At 42.2% G+C, this 25,311-nt stretch overlaps 1 protein-coding gene across 19 annotated transcripts in view; it reads right to left on the bottom strand.

Annotated features, from left to right (window-relative positions):
• Window positions 1-24,610, bottom strand: part of NRXN3 (neurexin 3) — a 935,277-nt gene extending 910,667 nt beyond the window's left edge. For 11 of the 19 annotated variants that reach the window (XM_018082458.2, XM_018082460.2, XM_018082455.2 and 8 more), the window contains exon 1: window positions 23,641-24,349. In XM_018082458.2, the coding sequence (XP_017937947.1) occupies window positions 23,641-24,349 (709 nt within the window). Of the gene's footprint in view, window positions 1-23,640 lie in introns of all 19 variants that reach the window. The other 8 variants (XM_018082450.2, XM_018082461.3, XM_018082475.2 and 5 more) reach the window with 1 other exon arrangement.
• Between the last annotated feature and the right edge of the window lie 701 nt (window positions 24,611-25,311).

Below are 25,311 nucleotides of genomic sequence, written 5' to 3'. Positions count from 1 at the left end.
CTAGTTTCACTGCAGGCAGTCTGCAATGTGCTTAAAGTACTGAAAACAGGTCTGTGGTGTTTCACCTTTGTCTGCATCACTTGCAAAGCTGACACAGAGACTGGAAACCCACCATATGCCACAGAAAAAGAGTACCTCTACTCCCGTTGAGGAAGAACCTGCACACATGCTGAGTATTTTCAGCTTTGTCTTGTTCTCAGAACGTCACCATGACAGCTACCAAAGGCATTTACTACCGCAAAATCCACTGCAAATTGTGCTGCCTCCGTTCCTCTCTTATCATCCAAAAAATGATGGATGCAAATGAACTTCGGGCATATTCCCTATGACATATACAGCAGTGAGGATATTCAATAAATAGTAACACAAAGAACAGAAAAGAGAGTTAACACAAGAAGATTTGGGGTAAAAAAACATGATAAGTAAGCAGAGAAAGGGTTTGTTAAGCCTATGAAATGGCCCGAGCTATAATCTATTTGCTGTACCCAGTCTTGGAATTAATAAAACAAATCCCTCGATACGTCTGACAGAGTTATTAGAGGATATTAATATTCCCCTCAGAGCAATCTGAAGAACTGGAAATGGAGTCACAGAATGCTGTGACTAGCCTAGTCAGGCAAGAGTGGAGGGAGAAGAAGGAGGTCCCTTCTCCAAACCCACCTGATTCTCATTGTCAGCATTGCTTATTCCTGCCCAGCCTGCTCTGGAAAGTGTCAGAGGTTGCAGAACAAGGGGCAAAGCTAGAAGAGGAAAACTCTCCATCCTCACTTCTGCTGCCAACTCAATCTTACATGAAGCAGAAAGAAAGATGCCATGCCACTAGCTGAGCTCTGTGATATCTGAGCCCTTCCTTGTTCACAGGAGGAGGGGGTGTCAGGCCACAGCAGGGAGGACATCCTGTACTACTGGTCTCAGAAGCCACCACCTGAGCTCTGAAGAAAAAGCCGCTCTTGCAGACTTGGAGAGCAAGGAAGACTTCATCTGGTTACACCTGGCACTTACTAGTGCCATATGCCAACACTCTTTGTGCTGCATCGCAGCACCCCAAGATGCAAATGGCATATTACATCCACCTGCAAGGTACACGGATGTCCCAGAAAAATTGAGAAGTGGCATTCCCTGCATTAAAAGGGACCTCTAGCAGGCTCCACCCAATACCCCAGTTATTATATCATCATTATCACGGTACCTCTTTGTTGGAAGGTCTAAGTAGAATTATTAGTATTTCACCACTGAATCCAGCTTACATAATGTTACACACCTCCCTAAGATTCCTGAGTATATAAATCTCTTAATGGAAAAAAAAGGGGATAAAACTCTGACTTCCTTTCTGAATACTAATTGTAGCTAACACAGAATCAAATCTAGGTTTACTACAGGATTCAGATTGGATTAATCTGAAACTCAGTTCTGTATCAGCCTTGCACAAGACACCATATTTGAGGAGATAGTGAGCTTCACCAGACCATGTCTGTTCTGTTGAGCCTTGTTCTTGGGGCTTGAGAAGCCCATACAGCAGCAGTAGCAGCCACTACAGGGGAACCTGCTGGAGTGCTCTGTGCCAGCCTGTGCTGTGTGCTGGTGGGCATTACAACAGAAATAACACCCTAACCTATCAGGAAAAAATAAATGATTCTTTTTGCTACCCAAAATAAAAGGTACTACAGTATGGGAAGGAGGAGGAAAATCCATCCAAGGTGGATGATATCCAGGGTCTATTTGATGGAGCATGAAAGCAGGGTTCCCAGCCTCTGAAGTGATGTAAGATTTCATCACTATCTATGTTCCTCTTTTTATTATATCTTATAACAGTGTCTATTTTATTATACCATTTGTTGTTGAGCCTTCTTATTTAGGTCCAGAAAAATCCCTGCCCACTATACCTCTCTCACCCACCCGCTCCCCATCTCTAAGGGGAAGACTCCTCAGAAAAATCCAGCACACTGCTGGTTAGCCAGCTGGTGCCTTCGGGTGCTAAGATTTGTGCTTCAGTAGGTCTCTTTGGCCAAAAAATCACAGTCTCCTGTTCTAAACACTCATCTCCCTGAATTGTCTACTGATTTGAAAATAAAGACCATTATCTTGAAATTTACTTGGTATCTATAATGCACTTAGCATGCCTCTGGATTGCTATAAGAATTAACTAATTATTGATTAGTTCACTCAAATTCCAATTTGGATGGAGTTCCAGTGTGCCTGCAAAGTGAGAACTCTATCTATTACACTAAAAATATATAGTGCATGCTCCTCCAACTTACAGTAATCATCCTAAATACAGCATGGGTAATCAGAAAAAATGCATCTTCTTTTCCTCTCCTTCCTACACTTACGTATCATTTTTAGAGTATGTGTTAGTGGGTTTTATATTCCATGTTATTGCTGTATTTGCTGCTGCAACATATATATTTAAATTAAACAGAAGTCATCAGGAGCTTCTATTGGTAGCATTTGCCTTGTTTGTTGTTGAAAGGCGCTGCTTGGAAAAGAGTAACTGCTGACTTCAGTAAAATGTGAAACATAATGACGGGAAACAGCTGCATTCTTCATCTTTCAAAACACTAAATTTTCTTGTGTGATTGTCTAAATGTAGACCTCCAGCAGGATTCATGCAGATGCAGACCCAAGTGCATAATCATAGGACCTCATACCCACTGAATTCAGCAGATGTCTCCATTGAACGGACTAGGATCAGGCCCCTAAAATTACCAGCTCTTGCATGCAGAAAAGAAATTGATTTGTTTTTTCTTTCAATTAATCTGTTAACATAATACACATAAGCTCATACCCAGAAAAACAGAAAACAGACAGCGAGGGTATAGGAAAAAGGCGTACGTCTTTTTGGTATTAAAAAAAATGTTCTTAAATCTCTATTCTTTCTTCAGTCTCTGAAAAGGAGTGTGTGCAATAAATAGCTTCCATGCTGATTATCTCAGATCTGTTATATAAAAGACACTGCTGAACAATATGAAGCTTTTCACCTCCAAGCCACCAGTTCAAATCCACTATATGTCAACAAAGATTCAAAGTTATTCCCAGTTAGCAGTCTTTCCGTGATCTAAGTGAAAACAGTTGAGTAGACCACTCAATTCATCTCCTCGCTGATTTCTGAATCCAGAAAATCCAGCACCATAATAACTGGCTTCCAAAGTACACAAATGTGTTAAGCACTATATAAACTGAGAAAGCACAACTGGCCCTTCCCACAAGAAGACTGCCAAACACACTATCAGACACCAACACTAACTGATAGTTCATCTAGATGTTAAGGACAGAAAGAACACAATTTCGTCTCTTATTTCTAAATGCAGTCCCTTTGCAGAAAATTTCTACCAGATGCTTGTTACATGAGTAAAAGCCAGTACCTCTCCTCCAGGAACTGTTATTATTCACCAGCCAGGATCCAGCTCTATGTGTTCATGCATGAAAAGCATGGAAAAGAAAGACATTAGCATATGTCAGGCTGTTCCAGAGTGTTTGTGCCTCTATGTCTGATCAGGTCAAAGAGAGACACAACTCTCTCTTACTTGAGGGTCTGTAACTGCAGTATGAACCAGGGAAAGCCATTCAGCTGAAAACCCACTACAGAGTCTCATTCACTGCCAGGTAAGTAATCAGTCCCACACTCAAAGAGCTAATAGCAACTTCTTTCTCTAGGAAGACACAGCCCTGAAACAAAACAACAATGAAGCAGAGATGCAGTTCACCTTTGGATTTCGGTGATGGACATAAGCACTACTGCTGAGGGATTTGGAAGAGGGACAGTAACTTCTCTATGTCCTCGTATTACAAAAAGGGTAATATCTGTTCTCTCTTCTTCAAGAATATGTCAGCGTGGATCTCACTGAAAATGACTGGAAAGCAGTAGCCGTCCAGGACTGTAGGAGAAAAGTCTTTCAGCTACATCAAGGAGTGGCTGAAGGACAGTATTCCTGAACTAGTTGTGTTTTCAAAGACATAATGTTTAACTGGATTTTAAAAAAAATTATTATTCTCCATTGCCACCTCATACCATGTTGCAGAAACAGGTACTAACATCTGCTTCTGAGTTCACAGAAACACATAATCACAAAATAATTGAGGTTTGAAGGGTCATGCTGCGACTATCTATTCTGGCCTCCCAACTCCCTTGGGGTTAAACTAGAGTAAGTTGCTCAGAACTTTCATTAGCCAGGTTTTTACTGTCTTCAAAGATGGAGGACCATGCAACAGTTGGTGAAATGTGCCTGGATATGCGAAACAGTTCGTTCATTTAAAGAGAGCTGATATAGTCAGATATCCATTCACATAAAATGGAAGAAGAAGGATGGGTGGGGGGCAGTCAGACATCTAGAGAGGTATGACAACCCAAATACTGTCATTTGGTAAAAGGTAATCAGGAAAATCGATGTATCATCCAATCCTGGATATTAGGTAGTATATATGTGGAAGTAATAGAAAACTAAACAATTGAAAAATTTAGCCAGTAGAAACCTAGCACAGGCAGTATATAGAGAAGCAGATGGAGCACATGGTATCTTCCCCTGTAAACAAGTCTGTCGTGAAATATCTGTTTTAACAGAATGTACAGAAGAACATTTGTAAGGACTTTTTTCAGCAGCCATCAGTTGCTGGGTATCAAAAGTCTGGTGAGGAAGCTTACCAGCTTAGAGCATAGAGCAACAGGGTTAGCACTACATCCAGATCCTGATCATTTCCCAGTGAGAGAACAATTGAGTGCATCTTCCTGGCTCTTTATATCATGTAACATTTTATGGACATCTTGCTTATCAGCCTGGCCACAATAGAACCCTGCAAAAGAAGCAGAACACTATGCAGACCAGCCCTGACAACTTTGTATTCCAGGAGATAACTGCAGCTTCATCTCCTTCCGAGAGCCCAACACTCACCACCGCAGATAGCTCAAGTGGGTATCTGCACCTTACAGTGATATTGCCCTGGAATGGTCATGACCATTGACACTGCAGGAAGGGCAATAAGGAACATTCTTTTTCTCCAGGATTAGTCATAAAACATTAAGGTAGAAACGTGCAATCACCTAGCTTTATGGAGGACCTTGGCCATACTCCAGAAGGACAGAGGTGAAATCTAACAAATAGCACAGCACCATTTGAGAAGCACTGATTCCTTCTTACAAGCGCAATACAGTTTAATCTCTAGAGAAAAAGAAACTATCCAAGAGGAGGATATTGCCTATCAGTCATAATGTCCATGAACTTAATTGCTTGTTATGGGTGAAAGAGAAACTGTTGTAGCTTGTTATCTACTGGCAGAAGTAGAACACTCTTACTCCAAATGTGGAATGCTTGATGAACCCTCCACAATAACATGAAGAGTAAGCTAAAGAAAATAAAAAAACAGGACTTGTCTTAGAAAGACTGAGGATCACTCTGAGGTATGCCCTACAGACTGGGTAATGGTATGCAAGAACTGCGATCCAGTCTTGAGCTCGGTGATGTCAGAGAATAAAGGCCCACTTCACTAGTCTACCTCAGACAAAAGACAGCATGTATGTATCTGCTCGGTTCATTCAGACTTGGAACACGGAAACGACCTCTCTTATTATCTGGCATAATAGAGCATGAGCAAAAGCTCATGCTTCACTCCTAGGGAGTCTCTTGTATGACTCAAAAAGAAAGCAACACCCACTTCTATTGTGGTAAGCTTTGTTATAAGTGACACCCTGAAAAAGAATGGGAAAAAAGACAGAAAAGATTAAATTGGTCAAATAGCTACGGCCATATTGATTTTACAAGAGGATGAGTCTGTCTCCAAAGATTTATTCACTAAACTCTGAAAGTGCTCCTAATCACCACTGCAAATTTACGGGTGTATAATGTGTGTGGGCTGTATTACCAGGGAAGAAGACAACACTTATCCTCCAATATCTCAATAAATTTTAGGTTGGTAAGAAAGTTAAATCTATTGATCTGAGAAGTGCATTTACTGCAATTCAATGATAAAATGCAAAACCGTAGAAAGGACAAGTCAGGCCTTCTGGTATTTCAGAACATGCAGTCCTGTCCTGAATTACAGCCATAGTCTCAAGTGAGACATCGTGACCCTTAGTAGTGCTTTCTCACTAGATCTTACTGTTCACAGTCTTTCTCCATACCAGTAGGGAAAGACATTTTCCATTGTCTCAAATGCAACGCACACCACCTCCTTAACTGACTCCAGATCACTCAGCAGTGCACAGTCTCATGGCATACAGATTATCATATGTTTGCTGGATACTGGTCAATTTTAGGCTATTCCTATTCCTACTCAGACAAGGTCTGAGGCAGGACCTTTGCAATCACCTTAGAAAATAGAGGACTCGGCTCCACTACCAATGATGACCATGACAGCCTTGGTGTCACCGTGTCAGCACCCATGAGTGACATCAGCTCTGGCTGTTTCCTGCCTGCTGTAGTTTCCACATCAGTCTTTGCTTTCCTGTCTGCTATAGGAGGCATTGAATGAAACCACCTCATTTGGGAGCAGGAGGCCAGAGCTTTTCTCCAACAGGACCTTCAAAGACTGTTCCAGCAGATGGAGCTTTTACCTCATATCTTGCAATTTGCACGTTCTTGTGGAGAATGACTGTTGGGCATCTGCTCTTTTCTGAGATTCCTACGCTCAGAAGAGATGCCTGTTGTGTCCATCCCATATAGTGATTAACCTTGGAAAATACAGAGCACTTAAAGCTGGCAGGGCTTTGAATCCCTGAGGGTTCAGGAGGACTCCATTCAGGGAGACAGGAGCAATTCATAGCAATGGTCTAGGTGATAAGAGAGATGAGTATTTTCTCAGTTTGAGTGTAATAGCCATGTTCCACTATCTAGTTCTCCATCATAAGGCTTGGAAGGAAATGAAAGAAGGTCACAACATCTTTACATTATCCCATTAAAGAAAAGGGAATCTCAAAGTTCCTACAACTCCTCTAATTTCATACATGAGGAATGTGCAGGCCCAATAGGACCCATAGTGACATCAGAAGACCTAGAAGACTTCACTCCCTAAAGCCAAGAGCAGAGGAATGAGAAAAAAGAAGATTGTTGCAGGAAAAAAAGGAGATTCATGCATCACTGCATTGTTCTTTTACCTGTCAAGGTTTTTGGAACACATTTGATGAGGGCTAGGAAGGTGTGAGGAGTGTGTCTCTAGTATCAGGTGACTAACTCCAGCAAGGGAATCAAATATCAAAAGGAGGGAGATTTAGAACCCTCAAAGCAGATGCTGATGGAGGAGATCCTTTAAGATGTGAACATCTCATTTAGCTGAAGACAAATACTAAGACGCAAATATGGAAGTACAGCTTTACCTTCCAACTGAGTGCCCTGAAGGCTGATCAATTTTCCATGCTTGGACAGCCTTCCCACCACAATCACACAGCACGACTGGGTTCTCCCTTGCTGACTCACTTGCTTTTTCTCCAGTTGCAAAGCCCAACCCCCAGACTCCCACAGCTTTGCCTCAGAGAGACAGCTTTGTCTCCTAGTGCCAGTATGCAAAAGCTGGCCTGGCCAGTCACAACCAGGAGGCTCTTCCCCTGCCAGCCATGATCATCTTGACAGTTCTGCTTTCTCCTCATATTATCTGTCATCTCTCTCACTCCACCTTCCCTCCCTGAAATCAGCCTCCTCCATATACCACTTCAGGGCTGGGGACAAGAGGAACGAGGGTCAATGCCGAAGTCAGAGCACTATCTGTTCCTTCCTTCTCCCAATAGAGCGAAAAGCCAAACAGAGCCAGGGTCAAGCCTGGGTGGTACAAGAGGCTGGAGGAAAAGCATTAAAAACAGCAGAACCTTAAGCAGCTACAAAAATCAACTCATGGTTCTGCTCTGAGAAAGGAACAGCTGGAGTGTTGATGTTTAGATGTGGTTTGGCTTCTAAAAGTCTGCCAGAATGATTTAAGGAAAAGATCCACACAGTTACAGGTCTGTGGACCACTCTCCAATCATCTATCATAGAGCTAATAGCTCTACAAATATATCTCAGCCTGGACTGGCCACTCGCTTTTCTGTGAGTATCTTGGGATCCACTCTGACAGCGCTACCAACAAATGTCACTCCTGATCTTGGGATTGCCTGTTAGTTTAGCTCTGCTTCCTTCTGGCCTAGTTCTGATGATGAGTTTTATTTCAGATATAAAAGAATTCCAGTGATGTGCTTCTCCACAGCACCAACAATTAAATTCTGTTGTGCACTGCACTAAAATAATTCATATGTAATGCTTACAGTTTCTAATAATTTAATTTAAACAGTTTGTGTAATAAGCACTGGGTCAGAACTGTTAGTTCCCCCTGAGTGGACAAGTTCTATTTGAATCCTGTATGCTACGCAGTAAAAGAGTATCTGCTGGAGGACAGCACGTTAAATGCAGTATATTACAATTAAACAGAAAATATAAGAGCACTTTTAGGTTAAAGATCCTCTACTCATGTCTTCCCATTATGTTATTGTTTCCAGCATAAGCACAAGGTCATCATGCCCTATCTGCCTCCATTCCACGCTGAACTTGCTGCTCACTTGGGTAACTGTTCTTTGCCAGGCAAATTTGGTTTCAAGTGTAACATTAGAAATGGGACGTTTTGGAACCATTTTTGTGTCTAAAGGAGAGATTTTGGGGGAATAAACACAGAAGAAATAACTTTTCTAAAATGTTGTTTGGGGTTTTTTTAAGTTGCTCAAAGAGAGTAAAGATAAAAAAGAACAGGTCTTTTCAGGAATCCGTTTTCCATGTGATCTTCTCTCTGCTTATGGCTTGGACAGGTGTACCCATTGCTGAGTAAAAACCTATCGGGATGGCCAAGCCCCAAGAGTGGTAGTGAATGGAGTCATACCCAGCTGGTGGACAGTCCTCAGTATTGGGGCCAGTTCTGTTTAATATGTCTATTGATGATATGGACAAGGGGATCAAGTACACCCTCAGTCAGTTTGCAGATGACACCAAGGTGAGTGGAATGTTGATCTGCTGGAGGGCAGGAAGGCTCTACAGTGGCATCTGGACAGGTTGAATCGATGCACTGAGGCCAATGTCACGAGGTTCAACAAGGCCAAGTGCTGGGTCCAGCACTTGAGTCACAATAACCCCATGTAGTGCTACAGGCCCAGGACAGAGTGGTTGGAAAGCTGCACAGCAGAAAAGGACCTGTGGGTGCTGGTTGACAGTCACTGAACATGAGCCAGCAGTGTGCCCAGATGGCCCAGAAGGCCAATGGCATCCTGGTCTGTATCAGCAATAGTGTAACCAGCAGGACTAGGACAGTAACTGTCCCCCTGTACCTGGCTCTGGTGAGGCCACACCACAAGTACTGTGTTTGGTTTTGGGCCTCTCATGACAGGAAAGACATTGAAGTGTTGGAGCATGTCCAGAGTAGGGCAACGGAGGTGGTGAAGGGCCTAGAGAGTAAGTTCTATGAGGAGCAGCTGAGGTTATTTAGCCTGGAGAAAAGAAGGCTCAGGGGCGTCCTTACTGCCCTCTACAACTACCTGAAAGGAAGCTGTAGTGAGGTGGAGGTCAGTCTCTTCTCCCAGGCAACTAGAGACAGGATGAGAGGACATAGCTTCAAGTAGCCAGGGTACCTTCAGGTTAGATATTAGAGAAAATTTCTTTATGGAAAGGGTTGTCAAGCACAGGAACAGGCTGCCCAGGGAAGTGGTTGAGTCACCCTTCTTTGGAGGTATTTTGAAAATATTTAGATGTAGCACTTAGTGGTAGGTTAATGGTTGGACTCAATGATCACAGGGGTCTTTTCCAACCTAATTGATTCTACAAAAATAACCAAACCAAAAAAAAAATAGAAAAATTGAAAATTCTTCTATTTCCATCATATATGAAATACTGTCTATATAGTCAGTTCTATCCCCCAGCTGGAAGTCTAGCACAAAAGAGTCCTGCCTTCAGTGGTTTGTTGGAGCCACTCCACTCTGGAGCAAAGTTTCCAGTAAAACTCACTGTCTTATTGACAATGAAAGCTTGACAGGATGAGAAGGTTACATGAGAGTATCACCTTTGCAGGTTTGCAGAAATTCAGAAGGGAGGGGCAATGTAAGATCACAGTACATTTACACAGTACACTTTTCCTACTCACCTTCCACCCAAGGGGATGTTCAGCAAAGTATTCAAATATTTTAAATTAATGTTTCATTTTGATATTTTAGGTAAAATTATAAACCGTTCTCTACTGGAAACATTTAAAAGAATCGGATCCTGTTTTGAAAAGTTGGATCAAAGTGCACATAAACCACAGATGGGACAAAACAGCTAAAATTTTTATTGCTACAAGTCTATTTTTCCTCATTACTAACTATAAAACTAAACAGGGGAATCCATAAAGCATAGCCCAAGTAGGGCAGTATACTGGCAAGAAGTAAGGAACAAGCTGTTTCAAGATTGTTTCAGTGACAAAGTTATGCAAGAACAGCCCCAAAGGACAGAAATTCTTGGATATGGACAATCCATTCCATCAGAAAGAATAAAAATATGTATTTCTTTGAATTTCAATCAACTGAAACTTTTAAAAGAATTCCTAAAATCCAAAGCTTCACATTCAGTGTAAGCCACGGTATTCTGTGGCTTTTCCAGCACACTTGGATAAAACTAGATAAACTACTATATTGTTTAATACTTAGGATTTAGCATTCTGGATTCCAATTCCACCTCAGGCAGCTTCTGACTTGATACCCTTCAATAATTCACATTCTGCTTGCCTCTCAGTTTTGCCATCAGTAAAACGGAGATAACATGCATTTCACAATGCAGTAGAGTGATGTGAAGGCTGACTGATTTATCAGTAGTTGTGAGATGCTTAGGAGTACTATGATGAAATGTGCCACATGTATGCACAATTTATTATTAAACTGACAGCATTTTAGCTCTTTTGTTTTCCTGCCTTGCACACAATTCAAGTGCGGGATGCCTGAAGTACATTGCCATGCGGCATTTTGATTGTAGCAGGTACTACCATTTAATTCTGAAATTCACAACTTTAATATCACATTTAAACAGGATTTTTGTCATTAATTTTCCTTTTTCACTCAGTTTCAAAAGATGAACATTTGAATGGTCTTGAGTTTAGTTCAGTATCAGATCATTAAAATTAATATTAAAGGCAAACACAGGGAAGGAAAGAATCTCATAGAGTAATGTGCACCTTTGGCCAAATTTTTAGAGGTGAAAATGGACTGAATAAATACGATATGAAGGTAAAATTATCAAAACTACTATTTTGAATTCCAGACCAGTCATGACGCTCCAAGGTGACTTAAAAGTAATTTTTTTAACTGACAAGATCAACAAATCTAAGTACATTTGGCTTTAGTTCATAGTTAAGCACATCTTCCATCAGTATGAATGAAAGCTTTGCCTGACTGAAGAGAACTTCGTGTATGAGGTTAATTTTAAGTTGAATACTATTTATGGGACCAGATGTGCAACAAAACATTTTATGCAATGATCTGCACATCTGATATATTTACTACAGAGCAGCTTATCCCTGACACATCTGTATCTGCAAGTTCAAACAGTTCTCATAGCAACACTGCAGCAGAGCCGTGCACAAGGAAAAAACAGCTGGACAACTGTAAGGATGGAAACTAACCCAGATGTAACCTTGTAGTGGTTTGAACTAAGTTTTCCCCCTGAAGCTAAGAAAAAGTGGTAACCTCTGGAAGTTTTGAAGTTTTGTCCAATGGGTGCTCCTGCAAAATGTAAACATACCACAAGCAAACGGAAGAGAAGAGTGGTAGTTTGGTGGTTGTAGAAGAAGTAGCCATGTTGTAAGACCACGAGGAAGGAGCTCGGAGCCCCTTGGGGCCTCCGGGGCCCCCCAGCCCCAGTTGGGGGCTACGGAGACTTGGAACAGTGTTAAGCTGGACTAAGTGTCTGTAGCTGAACCTGGAGATGTTTCTCCACTGTGAGGAGCAGCAGCAGCAACAGCAGCAGAACTGCACTGACCGGAGGGGTGGCAGAGAGCCAGAAAAGATAAGATGCGGCAGAGGTGTTACAGCCAAGCAGGAGAGACACAGTGTTGACCGAAGAAAGAGTCAGCAGCAGAGCTACAGAGTTTCGGAGGTAAGAACTGAACCAGACCCCCCCAAACTCCTTTGAGACCTCAGAGAAAAGAGGAAGATGATGGACTATTACTAGAAAGAGCCTTGGAGTGCTACAGCACTTGCAGAGAGGAGCTGCCTGAGAGCTTAGCCAGGACAGTGGGTGGGAGGTTGACCTTGGAGCCCTCCCTTGCTGCAAGCTACAAAGAAGCTTGCAGCCAGCCTGAGGCAGGGCACAGAGGCCCTGCAAGAGCTTGAATCTCCGAAGATACCAGACTGTCACGAAGACCCCCCTGCATCTTGTGATATGACTGTGGTGGAACGACCTTGTCTGGGGTGACGTAGACCACAGAGGAAGACCCTCGTTGAAGACGGGTGGCCGAGGGAGATACCCCCTCATGAGTGCTGGCAGAAATCCAGCTATCAGCTGCTGCATGCATGTGAAGAGGACAGATTGCTGCTGTAGAAGATACTCCTGCTTAGAGACTGGAAGGGATCTGTCCTTCTTCCCTCCTGGACTTTTATTTGGAGGGGAGAGGAGATCTGATCCACTGTAAATATTTATGTCATGGTAGAGATAGTTGTGATCGTGTGTATAATGTATTATAATATTTATTTGTACAGTCATTGTAATATATTCCCTTTCCCCATTTGGAGTCTGGTGTGTTTTGTCTGGAAAAAAAACCATCTCACATTGGATTGAAATGTGACAGGGGGCTAGGACTAGGGAATTAGATTTTTGGGGCTATCTCAAACCATGATAAAACTACATTTAGTTTCACTCCCAGACCTGAAAAGGGGCTTAAATTGTTTTAGTCAGCATTCCAACACCAATATTTTGTTAAGTAACCAAGAGGAAACTTAAGCAATTTCAGCTCTGGAAGAAAACTAGTGGAGACTGTTACAAATGCCCTAAAATAGTGGGATATATATAGATTCATAGATTTTTAAGACCAGAGGGAGCATTAAATAGACCTACAATACAGCAGTGACCACCACTGTAAGTGGTAGCAGGGCTATAATTAAGCACCACTGACAAATGAGGTCTGAAGTCACAGCCAATTGTTCTCCCGAGATAGAGGATCTGTTACTTAGTCCTTTGGTTCAGTTATCTTTTGCCTCGGGCAAACTAGGAGTTCCCACACTAGCAATGGCAAGGAAAACATCCCAGAGCTCAAGAATGGCTGTCATGCCATACCAGTGCAGATCCCAAGTGATTTTCATAGGCAGAGCCCTGCTCATTCAGCCCAAATCTCAGCTTGGGCTGGCTGCATTTCAAAGAGCATTTCTTGTACAGAGAGGTATTTGTTATGCTCTTCTTTGGGAATGCCTGCTGACCAGTCCTTAGGTCCAGCTACATTGTAAACTACTGAGATTCAATCCAACACACTAAAAAGCTAAAGACCAAACTGCTGACAATACTAGCCCCTCCAATCAGCAGCTGTAGTTCTTCGTTAATATACTCAGCCTTGCTGCCTTCACTGTCACTGTTGAGGGACTGCACTGTTCAATGATACTGGCACACCTGAGAAGGCAAACTGGGAAGAGCTCATTCAAGTCCAGTCCACTCAAATTACTCCTTGGGCCTTTCCTTTAGTGGAGCTCTTGACAAACAGCAGTAGCTATAGATCTAGCACTTCCAATGAACTGATATGATAACAGTGCTGCACACCACTCTTCTCTCCTGGGAGGTTTCAAAGGGCACCAATCTGGTCATCACCCTACCTGTGCTCCAGGCTCCACTTGTGTCTTCAAGCCAGAAAACTGTTCTCCTCTCTGGTCAAGTTAATCTATGCTTAAGTCTCCTGTTGCCTCCACTTCTAACAGTTCCCACAGCTGGAGCATGGTGGGGTTGAGTCCAGTGCCATTTGGTCTGTGTGGGAGTATATGCCCCTTCCTTAAAACACTTTAACATTTTTGTGATATACTGCAGTTCATGAGTAGTAGGTCCATATTAGGAATAATCACGTTAGTAAGTTATAAAATAAGCTACAATTATATGCGCAATAGATATAGATTACATCTTAAACAAAGTCAGAATTCAGAAATTCTACAAAATAAAAATACATCGCTTTTTCTGCGGATTGTCAGCCAAATCAGTATTTTTTTTCTAAATATTTTGATCTGAATGAAACCACCATTTCTCACGAGTAAAACATTTCCAATCTGTCTGATTCTGATGTGTCTTAGCTGGTCAAAAAGTAACCACGCATCTTTCGTTCAAACATGCCACAAGACAGGGCGGGCAAACACCAGACTGCCTTACAGATACATTTCTGTGTAGGATGCAAAGTAGAGATAATGTATATAGGTATATAGGTCTCCTATCTGGAGATAAAAAAAACCAGCAAGCTTTGGAATTTGTCGTAGATGCAAGTTGAGACACAACTGAGCGTTTCAGCTGAAGCAATGAAGGAAAATAGAGAATTTAGGAGAAGACAGTCAGCAAGCTAAATTACAATTTGGAGCCCTACTTTATTCAATGAAGAAAAATAAAATCAGATCTCCAACACCACAGTGTCCACTAGAGGAACTCTGAAGGAGGATTTTGCCATTTCCTGCAGCATCCACTGTTTAATCAGAGGGTCTTCTAAACAATAACAAACTTATAGTCTTAACAATATCATCATATGGCTACCTTCCAAGCTGCTGTGATCGCATAGCTACCAGTACCTAATCTGTCAAATTTTCAGCTAGATATGCCTGTATGAGTTGCACCTAATCTTTGACACTAATATAAACATACCTCTAGCTCTGGTTATCCTGAGAGATATAACAATGCTACTGCTTCATGATGGCAATATATTGATCCATAATTTTTTATGTTCATCCATCTCCTGTTATCTTCCTTAAAAGTCAAAGCTATGTGAATTACAAGGACCTGCACAGATCTCCAATTACACCAGAGATCTGGTAGGCATCATGCAGGCTGGTCCATTTGCCCCCTGCCTCCTACTAAACCAAGTCCCACGGCAGGTCTCACAGAAGCCACGGAGAAAAAGGTAAAAGACAGAAATAAAAGCACAGAAATTCTGAATATTTTCCCAGTTTTTTTCTTTTAGGTAGTCCTAGATAGGCAATTTAATTTTCTCTCTTCTTCACATATCTCACTTTTTTCTTTTTCCCCTGATCTTTTTTATCAGTAATTTATTAAGGAATTATTACATATACTTCTTCCCCATTTAAAAACAATCTTTGGGGAATATAAGCAATTTCAGCCATATGCAGAAAGGAACTTAAGGAATTTAGCTGCAAACACCACTGAATTATGAAATTTGCAGATCACAACACAAGCCACTCTCTTTACTGCTAGCCATCTCCGCCCCAACTGTTGTTTCTGACCAGTCTCAGTGGACAAACGTGCATTTAGTTCCAAGGATTTCTCCTATATTTCCTTGAAAAGAAAGGTACTGAGAGGCACTCCGACCCTGAAAGCCAGGCTTGCAAGATGGAAGCAGCAGGAAAGACCAGAAAATCAAAAGCATGCCTGCAGGGACACACCAGAGGTTTAGAAAACTCAGTGTCATTTTTCTCAAGTATTAAGGCAACAAACCACAAAGAAATGAAAATCCACCCAAGAGATTACAGAGTCCAAGAAAGGATTCTGAATAAATGCAGCAGCCAAGCAAACTACAGGGCCTGACAGCAGCATTAGAGATTGAAGCCTGGTTTTAACGTACAGCTCAAATTTCTACATCTACCAAGGAGCTGCTTCTTCCTTTCTGATAAAGGTCTCTTGCCAAATACTCAGAGCCAAACCCAGTCCATTATATCCACTTGGGTTACTTAATCGGTCATATTCCATGAGTAAGAGGAGGAAGATCACATCTCACAGCAAAATCCCAAAAGCCAAGTATCCCTTTCCTCCTTGGCCTACATTGCAAACTGCAGGCCAGTTACAAATACACCTGCTGTATCTAATAAGCAGAGTTGTTTTGATGAGAGTTGAGGAAAAGAAAGAAGATTTTTACCCACCCTTTCAATGCCTTAGAACCACAAAACGCTTGCCAGCTTTGTGCTAACTAAACACTCAGAAACAATCCAGTGGGCTTTCTTCTCTGCTGTCCTGCTTTTTATGCAATGATTCATACAGGAACAGAGGAAGTGCAATCTCTGCCATTCTGCTCGGGTACCCTTTAAGCTCTCTTTGCTCTTCCTGACAGCACAAGGTCAAGGCAAGTCTAGAGCATGGAGGGTGAAAGCAGCAGGCTGAAATGAGCAGCCACAGCAGGAAGAGTGCCAATGCAGACAGGTAGGCAGAGGTGGGTCACTGTACAAGGAAAAGCATCTGATCAGCATTTGTGGTTCATGGCAGAGGACACTTGGGGGAAGTCAATGGAGTACATGGGTCAGATACAAAAAAAAAAAAAAAAAGTCAAAAGCTCTCTTTCTCTCATTGCTCTGACCAGCACCCTGCAGTGCAGCATCTGCTCCATGTCACCGACAGGGAAGAGGCTATGCTGCTGCTCAGGTTCTGTCTTTACCAGCACAACTGCAGCCTGGCCTGGGAAGAGTCTGAGTACTCATAGTGTGACACTGCACACAGCAGCAGGAAATGGGGAGATTTCTGTTGAAAAAAAAGATGAGTGCTCCTCAAGGATGGACACTTAACAAGGAAAACCACCTTAATTTCCAACTGCAAGCCAAGTTAAAAAACAATCAAACCAGGTCATCCTACAGGGTGTTCATGATTGTCATGCTAAGATATTTATATGTCTCTATCACTGTCATACAGAAGCATATGGGATTCTTAATACCTGGAGGTACAGAAGCCCCACTGGCTACATATTTCAGATATGGAAACTGAGACACAGAGGGTAACCAGGTACATATCCCCTGCAAAGAAAGGTCAATTGATTCAGTCTTGAGTCTTTTAGTCTGCCAGCAAATCACTCTGGGGACACAGAAAGCCTGTGGCAGAAATGGAAATTAGCCTCTTAGGTGCTAACACTCTTAAGACCAGACCATTCAAGTCCTGCTGCCCCACTCCACTTTCTTTACATGGTATACTTTGGTATCTACAGAATAATGAGGTGAACAAGTGTACATACAGACAGGGTCTGGAGAGCTGACACAGCATAACTGGCAATGGTGCCAGCAACACAGAATATGAATCTAGTGTACTTAGGTCCCAGCCCTACTTCACAGCAAACACATTAAAATACAAACCAGTTCTGCATCAAGTAGACTGTGACATCCACAGTCCTCCCTCCCTCCTCATATCTACTTCTCTCAGCCCTTGGGCTGTTTTGCACCCATTTGCCAGCTCCTGGACCTGTTCACAGATGGAAGAAGGGTAGGTGTACAATGGCAGTGAGCCTGTCTGCAATGAAGGATTATGGGAGAGACACACACACACACCCAGAAGCCACACTGCTATCTCCAGACAGCAATAACATGGCAGTTGCCTTGCTTTTTATAGGGAGAGAAAGAAGCTTTTCTGTCCATCGAAGTTAAAAGTGGGTTAGCAATGAAACAAGAAGTAAAGGGAAATCAGAAGTTGGCCCAGGACAAGTGGCCATTCTACCATTTCATCACATGGATTACCACCTTTTCCTGCACCAGGAAACACTCATTGCTGAGGTCGACGTGCAGAGGCGCATCTTCTCTTAGTAGTGACAGAGTGTGCTGGACAGATGTGCTCCTCATCCGATTCTTTCCCCGGAGCTTCGTGGCGCCGTTTCCAGCATCCTAAAGGTATCTGGGAGGATTGCTGCCCTCCATTTTCCACCAAAACATAACAAAAATTACCCTGTGGCAAATGCTGTGCACACCTCCATACTGCAATAAGGATGAAAGCAACAGCTACAGCATGTGCTGTCTTGCTTGGGGCTATATTTACTGCTGATTGACCTCTATGACAAGCTGCCAGCTCAGCAGAAGCCTGTACAGTAACAATAAATCAACTCTCCCCCCCCTTTTTTTAGGGCAAAACCAAAAGAAAATAAACCTTTCTTCTGAACCATAAGTCCAAATCAGAAATTTCTGACTCTGCTCACTTTCATAATTATTATTGGTTACTTTCATTTCAATCTTTCTTAAGCAATGCCCAAAAATTCCAGTTTAATTCCTGGCTGTTCACACTATGGGACAGAGTCTGGTCTATGGGACAGCAGGCTGGTCTATGGGCTGACAGAGAAAGCTGGTATCCAGATTCCAGCTAGATTTAGTCCTCCAGAAGCTTGCTCAGCCCATTCAAATCTACTCTTTGCAATAACCAAGAACTGTTCTCTTATACTATCAGGCAAGTAAAACCAATACAGAACAGCTGATGTAAACAGTCTGTATGAACTATGGGTTACTATTTATAAAGTAACATTTTGATCCCCTTTTTTTCCCCCTGAGTTCTACTCTCTCCTGGTCCACAAATTATTCTTGCTCTTTACCAGTTCCACCTCACACCAAATAGCAATCTCCTTTGTACCCAACCACCACCTGCTTCATTTTATCAGAGGAGATGTCCAAGCCTTGCCTAACTGAGAGCTTTAACTTCTTTCTTGCCTGAGGTCTGCAGCTGATCTGCAATCAAGCAGAAAAGGATTGTAGTCTCATGGTCATCTATAATACAGGAGGGTGAAACAAGAAGAATATAGCTGTCAGCATGTATTGCAGACAGACTATTTGAATCAATGGCACTCGCCACGCAGAGTCCTGTAATCTCCCTGACGCTCCCCTGCATTAAAAGCAGGGGAGACCACAAAACAAATCCAGCTAGCTCTGGAGTTGCAGGCAGTCTATGCTTAGTGAAGGAACATGGGTCCTAGGCATCTTCTGTGAAAGGGTATGTAGGATACAAATTCAAATTCTGAGGCTCCCGCTCAGTATTAATATTAATCATTAAGAATAACAAATGGTGCTTAGACTGCACTTTGGAGTTTCAAAGCACTTTACATAAACATCAATTAATATCTTAACACATTGTCTTTCTCTGGTGTTCATCTGGCAATACATAAAAAAATTTACAACCAGACTGGAAAAAATATTATAATTTTAAATATGACCAAAGGAACTTAAACCAGGAAGAATGAGCAAGAGAAAGAGAGGAGGAAAAACAAATTGCTGCAAAATTAAGTCACGAGCAGAGTTCTTACCACTTTCTGCCTGATGGCCAGTGCTGTGACATGAGAAGTAACATAAAACAGCAGATTTGCCCCTTGCAATATTTACTCCACAGACCTTGAAGACCATCAATTCTAGAGTTTTGCACTGGTGAGTGAAGATCCGGGCTCCTCCAAAGTGTGTCTTAGAGCTGCCTGCTGTCCTCTACAACAGCAGAGCAGAAGACCAAACAAAGGGCCTGCAACTGTTTATTGCTGGTGAATTCAACAAAAACCAATTTATATTCATCTATCAAGGAATATGCAAATGGAAGCAAATATTGTGGTCATGTTCATTTGTTTCTGATTACAAAATGTATGTAAATGTATATGCAAATTAAGTGCAACCATCAGGCTCATGGTAAAGGGCCAAACTAGCCCCCCCCCCCCGTATTATAAAGATTAGGGTGGCTGGAAGGGAGATACACTGACTGCAAGAGAGGCTAAGCAGTCCCTTCAAATACAGCCAAGACTGGGCTGCTGCGAAGGGGCAGGAGGAGGATAAATCCTGCAGTAACTTGTCACTTTAAACGAAGCTGAGGGACTATAGAAAAATCTGTTCCCGCTGCAGTTAAAAGTGTGATAATTACAGAGCAACGGGCTCCTCTGTCATTCAGCAGGCAGCATCCCCAGGAAATCTTGCTCTGTAATCAAGGGAAGAGGTGCAATCAAGCCCCTATTCAGGCTTCGTTTAGAAACAGCCCCTGCAGGCAAGACAAAGGCTTCAGCATGGTGCTTTGTGAAGTTGGTGATCACATCAACATCTTGGTTCTGCAACTACAAGCAGTGAGTGTCATTTCTAAGCACATCTTCTGTTCACCTTTTCTCACCAAGTCCAGAAGGAGACTTGGAAGAGGGGTGAAGTCTTGTGCCAAAATACAGCAGTGTTGGAGAAAGAGAAAATTTCTTGCAGACTGACAGCGTGATCCTGAATGAGCAGATAGGAACATGCTCATCTGGCTTCTCCAGCAGTTCAGTTTGCAAAATTTGCATGGGGAAGGTTTTGTTGGTGTTTTTTTCTAGCAACATAAATGTATCTGTGCTGCTCAAATTCTACAGGAACATCATTCTCTTGGCAGCAGCCTGATCCCACAGAGACTGATGAGGTTTATTAGAGGATAAGATGTCTCTGAGTTCAGCTTTCACGTCTAATGCCACCATTGCCCAGAAACATACAAACTAATTGCTACTCAAATCAGCCATCCTTTGTACCCTACAGAGCTGTCAGATTCAATGAACCAGTTTACTCCAACTGCAATAAAAATAGTCTCACATTTTATTCAAAACAGCCAACCCTTACAAACTGTGCACGCATTTGCACTCCCACTGTATAAACTCAGACACAGAAATCGTACCTGCTCAGCTACCCATCTGGGCGTGTGGCTGCCGTGACAGACACAATCCTGCTAACTCCAGATGCACATGAAGTGCCAAAAGCTTTTCTGCACATTGGGGGCACATTCCAGACAGGATTCCTAGTCTTATCTCAATATGGAGTGGTTGTTCTCTGTTGGCATTCACTATAACTGGAACTGCACTTGGACTTACAGTAGCCCCTAATACTGTAAATGGAGCTTCAATCCGTCACACTACAGAATCAGCAGGTTCCACTCTCTATTTATTTCTTATATCTCTGGCCACAGAATAAACAAGTTTGCTGTGGTTTTACTATCTGCAGGCATGGGTATCAGTCAATAGCCAAGTAATGGCCTGGACACTGTCAAAAGAACTCATTATTAAAAAAGTACATATCACATTTAGCTGTTCAAACAGAACTTGTTATTGATCAGATCCCATCAGTTCCCAGTATAAGAGCCAACTCTGGTGACAAAATGAAAATCCGCACACAGACTACAGACTAGTAAATACTGTAACGGAGTTAAGGATCCCCCCAAAAAGAGAGCTGTTGATATCCGGTTGAAAGAGCACATCTTTTTCAAAAATGAGACTGGGAATAAAATAACCATGTTATTTCTGCAAACATCCAGAGGCAGGATAAGAAAACAAAACAAAAGCAACAGTTCTGACAACAAACATCTCAATCTCTTTGGGGGAAAAAAAGCAAACAAAGAAAATACAAGTTGTTTAATGGCCAATCAAGCCACAGGCGGGAAGTGCCTGTATGTAGTTGTGCCATTCCTGCCACATCCTACTGTTTATCAGTGGAGGTTCTGCCACACTCACAGAATTGAAAGACAACATCTTTGGAGTTTGTTGTATTTTTCAAAGTCAGATAAAAAGGCAGCTAAACTTAATTTGTACCTGTTTTGTTTTCTTGCCACTTCTCTTTGTCTGCTTGTTTCCACTTACTACACAGCTTTTCTTTTGTTTTTCCCCTTCTCACAATCTGCACAGACAGTGGAACATTTTTCAGTGACAGCATTTAACACAAAGAAATCACCACTGCTACAGCATAAAGGAGTCATAAAAGAAGGTTGATTATAAAATTCTAATGTAAACCAAATATACACGATTTAGTAAGAAACGAGAAAACAAGAACCAAACAAGATAATGACTGTGGAAATCTCTACATTTGATCCATTGCAAAAGTCGTCTGCGCAGTATCTTCTCTGAGAGTGAACAGACACCAGCTAAGAGTAAGTTAAAAATGTTTACTTAAGAAGGCACATCGTGACAAACTTCTTTGCTCACCCTTAATAGAAGGTTCGGCTGGAAACTGATGAATCACTATAGGAAACAAACAACAATGGTGACTCACAGCTTCAAAAGGTAACAATAGCACTGCTTGATCCATGGTGTCTACAACAGAAATGTCCCTGGATTCACTAGAAGATGGATTTCAGATTGTTCCACCCATCCAGGAAATGCAGAAACTCCACCACCTGAGCCCTGGTTAGAGCTCTCACAATTGCCCCACAGGTACATGGAATTCCTGCTCACTTACACTCTTTTCTCAAGATGTTCACTGAAAACCACATGCAGTTATGCCTTGAGCAGCTCCCGTGGAGTCTGGATCCAATGGCCCATCACTAGAAAGAGCCTTATAACTTTATGTTTCAGGGTCCACATGCCTGTGTTGCTCTTAAATCTTCTATCACCATAACTGGCATTTAGATATGAGGTGTGTTTGCTCTCTAAGCAAACACTCCAAGGCCCAGTTCCTGAACTGCCCAGTCACACCCAGCAGTCTCTACAGCCCCATGTAACTCATGGCTCAAGCACAGAAAACAGTGCTGGCTCATTATTAGTTTGGACCTAATCAGTTCAGAGCAAACAGCTAGAAAGAATTTTGGTGTTCAGGACTTCACAGGCTCACAACTCCTGTCTAATGGTCATGTACTGTTACTGTGTTGTTTGGATATAAAGACAAATTTTTTATTATCATTAAAATGACCTGAAAATGAATGTACATATGGATGCTATGTCTATTTTTCAAACCTTCCCTTCCTATAAAAACATATTTGCTTCTCCATCTATACTGCAAACATAAGCTGTAGGGTTTTTTGTTTGAATATCAAGAGTATAAGGACTATTTTCAGCACTTCTCACATTCTAGATACTAAACTCCGGTTAATCTAGTTTCATTGCCAAAATAAGTAAACAAATGTTAGTTGTGAAAATATATTATTGCAAGTATTTCTATTTTGACAAAATTTCAGGGTGTTTCTTTTTTCCCTTGAGAATGGACACTTCTTGTCCAGGTTTAATCTTTGGCTTAAACTGTTGTGTTTAATGCCAAATGTCACAAAAAATGGTGTGATGAGATTCTCAAACTCACACTGGGATTTCCGGTTGACTTACTTAAGTCTCCTGCACATACAGAGTTAATTACATTCACACTGCTAAAGACTAAGGGAAAAACCCTGAAATACACTTCAGCATGGGGTTTGCATGACTTAAAACTTTCAGACTCAAATTCTATAAGAGTAGAAACAATGTAGAAACACACAAATCCCTCTTCTCTTTGCAACACTAAGATCAATTTAAAAAGCAATTTAAGCAATTTAATCAAGGATGCTAAAACAACCAAGGTGCCATTCAGCAATTAGTATGCAAGCAATTCAAGGGAAGCATGGGGCTTCCACAGACTAGCAACAGCCAACATCAAATAACATATGCAATGCCCTGTCAATCAGTTACATTAGCCATATATACATGGTGCCTGTCTGCTGACACTTCAATCAGTTTTCAGGGACACAGGGTAGTGGAATAGCCATTGCTTTTACCAACACTAACCTAGGGTACGTCTGTATTTACCAATTATGTTCTCTACCCTTTTTAAGAAGTTGCTGATGAAATGAATGATGATGATGAAAATCTGTCCATGCTACAAATGCAGCATCCTTTCAGAAAGGTGCTTCTTGCAATTGTTCATGCTATCTACTCCCACTTCATTACTTCCAGCTGAAATAGGAATGGTGGAACTTTTTAATTCCTCTGATAACCACCAGCAGGAATAAGAACTCCATCATAGCCCTGCTAAATAACAAATTAACTCTTTGGATTATGTAAAGATCAATGGGAAGCATGGAAGTATTCTCTTACCTTCAGAACACAGCTTGCCAGCATATCCAGTGGCTGAACAGTCACAGTGTGGCTCGCCATCCAGAAGGAAGCAAGTGCCACCATTTTCACAGGGGTTTTCTGAGCAAAGTCCTTCCATTTCCAGTCGGACCCCTTGACTACCCAGGAGCTGTGGCTCAGAGTTGCCATATTTCAGATCCAGGATAAATCCTTGAAATGGAGGCTCACTCAGAACACCATCGAGAGTCAAGGCAGCAGGACGCATGTCCAGTGGGACTCCACCAACAAAAAGGTCACTGACGATATTCATATACTGGCGTTGTGGACGCACCTCACCCGGCTTGGCCTCGCCATCCAGCACTAGCACCGTCCGAAGGTGATTGCGGCTGACCATCAGGAAGTGCCAGTTGCTGTCATTTACCTGCTTGTCTGTGATAACTGTTGTCTCTGCACAGTCCACACTGAACTGCAGCTGGATGCGCCCATCAACAAGGGACAGACAGAGGAAGTCACAGACACCACCATCATCAAAATAGAGAAGCAGCCCAGCAGAGACGTTGGTCTTGAACTGGAAGCTGAGTTCGCTCCTAGTGCTGGCATCCCAGCGGAGGTAGCGGGCCCACTGGTTGGGGATGCCCATGAACTCCAGACCCAAAGAGAGACCCAGCAAGGAGCCCAGCAGCAAACTCACCTTCAAGGTGAAGTAGACAGAATGCAGAGTGAAGCCCATTGTTTCAACCTGCTCTTCCCTAGGAGAAAAACAGAAGCCACACTACTGGGAGGAGAACCCCAGCAGTCAATACCAAGTGCTAAATCCAAAGAGAAGAGGAGGAGAGCAGAAAGAGTGACAGAGTGGGAGAGTAAGTGGAAAGTGAGCACGTTCACGTGACCAAGAGGAAATGTCTCCTCCGCAGGGAAAGATCTCAATTATCCTTTAGGACTCAGAGGCTTTTATCTCAGAAGTACAGGATACATGAAGAGACTTCTCCAGATGGTGGGCAAAATAACCCACAGTGATTTGTTTTGGTAGAACACAAAGGTGATACTGGTGTTCCAGAAGTAAGGAAAGGCAGAGCTGAAGTCCAAGCCTAAAATTCTTGTTTTCTAGAAGTGATGACAATATTGACGGTGGTGGCAGTGAGATAGAAGAGAGAGTGAATTCATAAAGCATGTGAACCTCAAGAGGGCAAAAATAAAGTCAATCTTCATGATGCACTGGTGGATACCCAGCCCATAACTCACTGCTTGGCACTCACGGAGCTTGCAGGACCTGTGGGGCCAAGAGAAGAAAGGGAGGGAGAAGTTAGTCCTATTACTCACCATATCTTTACCATGAAGCTTATTAACATCTTGTGCAATAACTCATTTACATTTCTTGATACTCTAGACACTCCTTCATGCTTGCAATTGGCTATGCAGTTCTCCAAAGCAGCAGGGACATCTATGTTCTAAAAACTAAGAGGACTAATAGAGAACTCACAAAGTGATCTGCACACATAACAATGCTGAGCAATGTAAAGACACACCATATTATTTAACATTTATTAATGGATGCAGTCTCATTGACTTAACTGAGAAATGGTGCTGGAGCTTTCCCATGAAAATGCTTAGGGCAAAGACCAGAGTTCCTTAGAGTTTAGAAGCTGATACAGGGCGAGAGAAGACATTATTCAAACTTCCCATTCCATTGCC

This window comes from Manacus vitellinus, unplaced genomic scaffold (assembly GCF_001715985.3).
Source record: "Manacus vitellinus isolate BGI_N305 unplaced genomic scaffold, ASM171598v3 scaffold_6_pilon, whole genome shotgun sequence".
NCBI lineage: Eukaryota > Metazoa > Chordata > Aves > Passeriformes > Pipridae > Manacus > Manacus vitellinus.
This window is presented reverse-complemented; position numbering and strand designations above follow the sequence as displayed.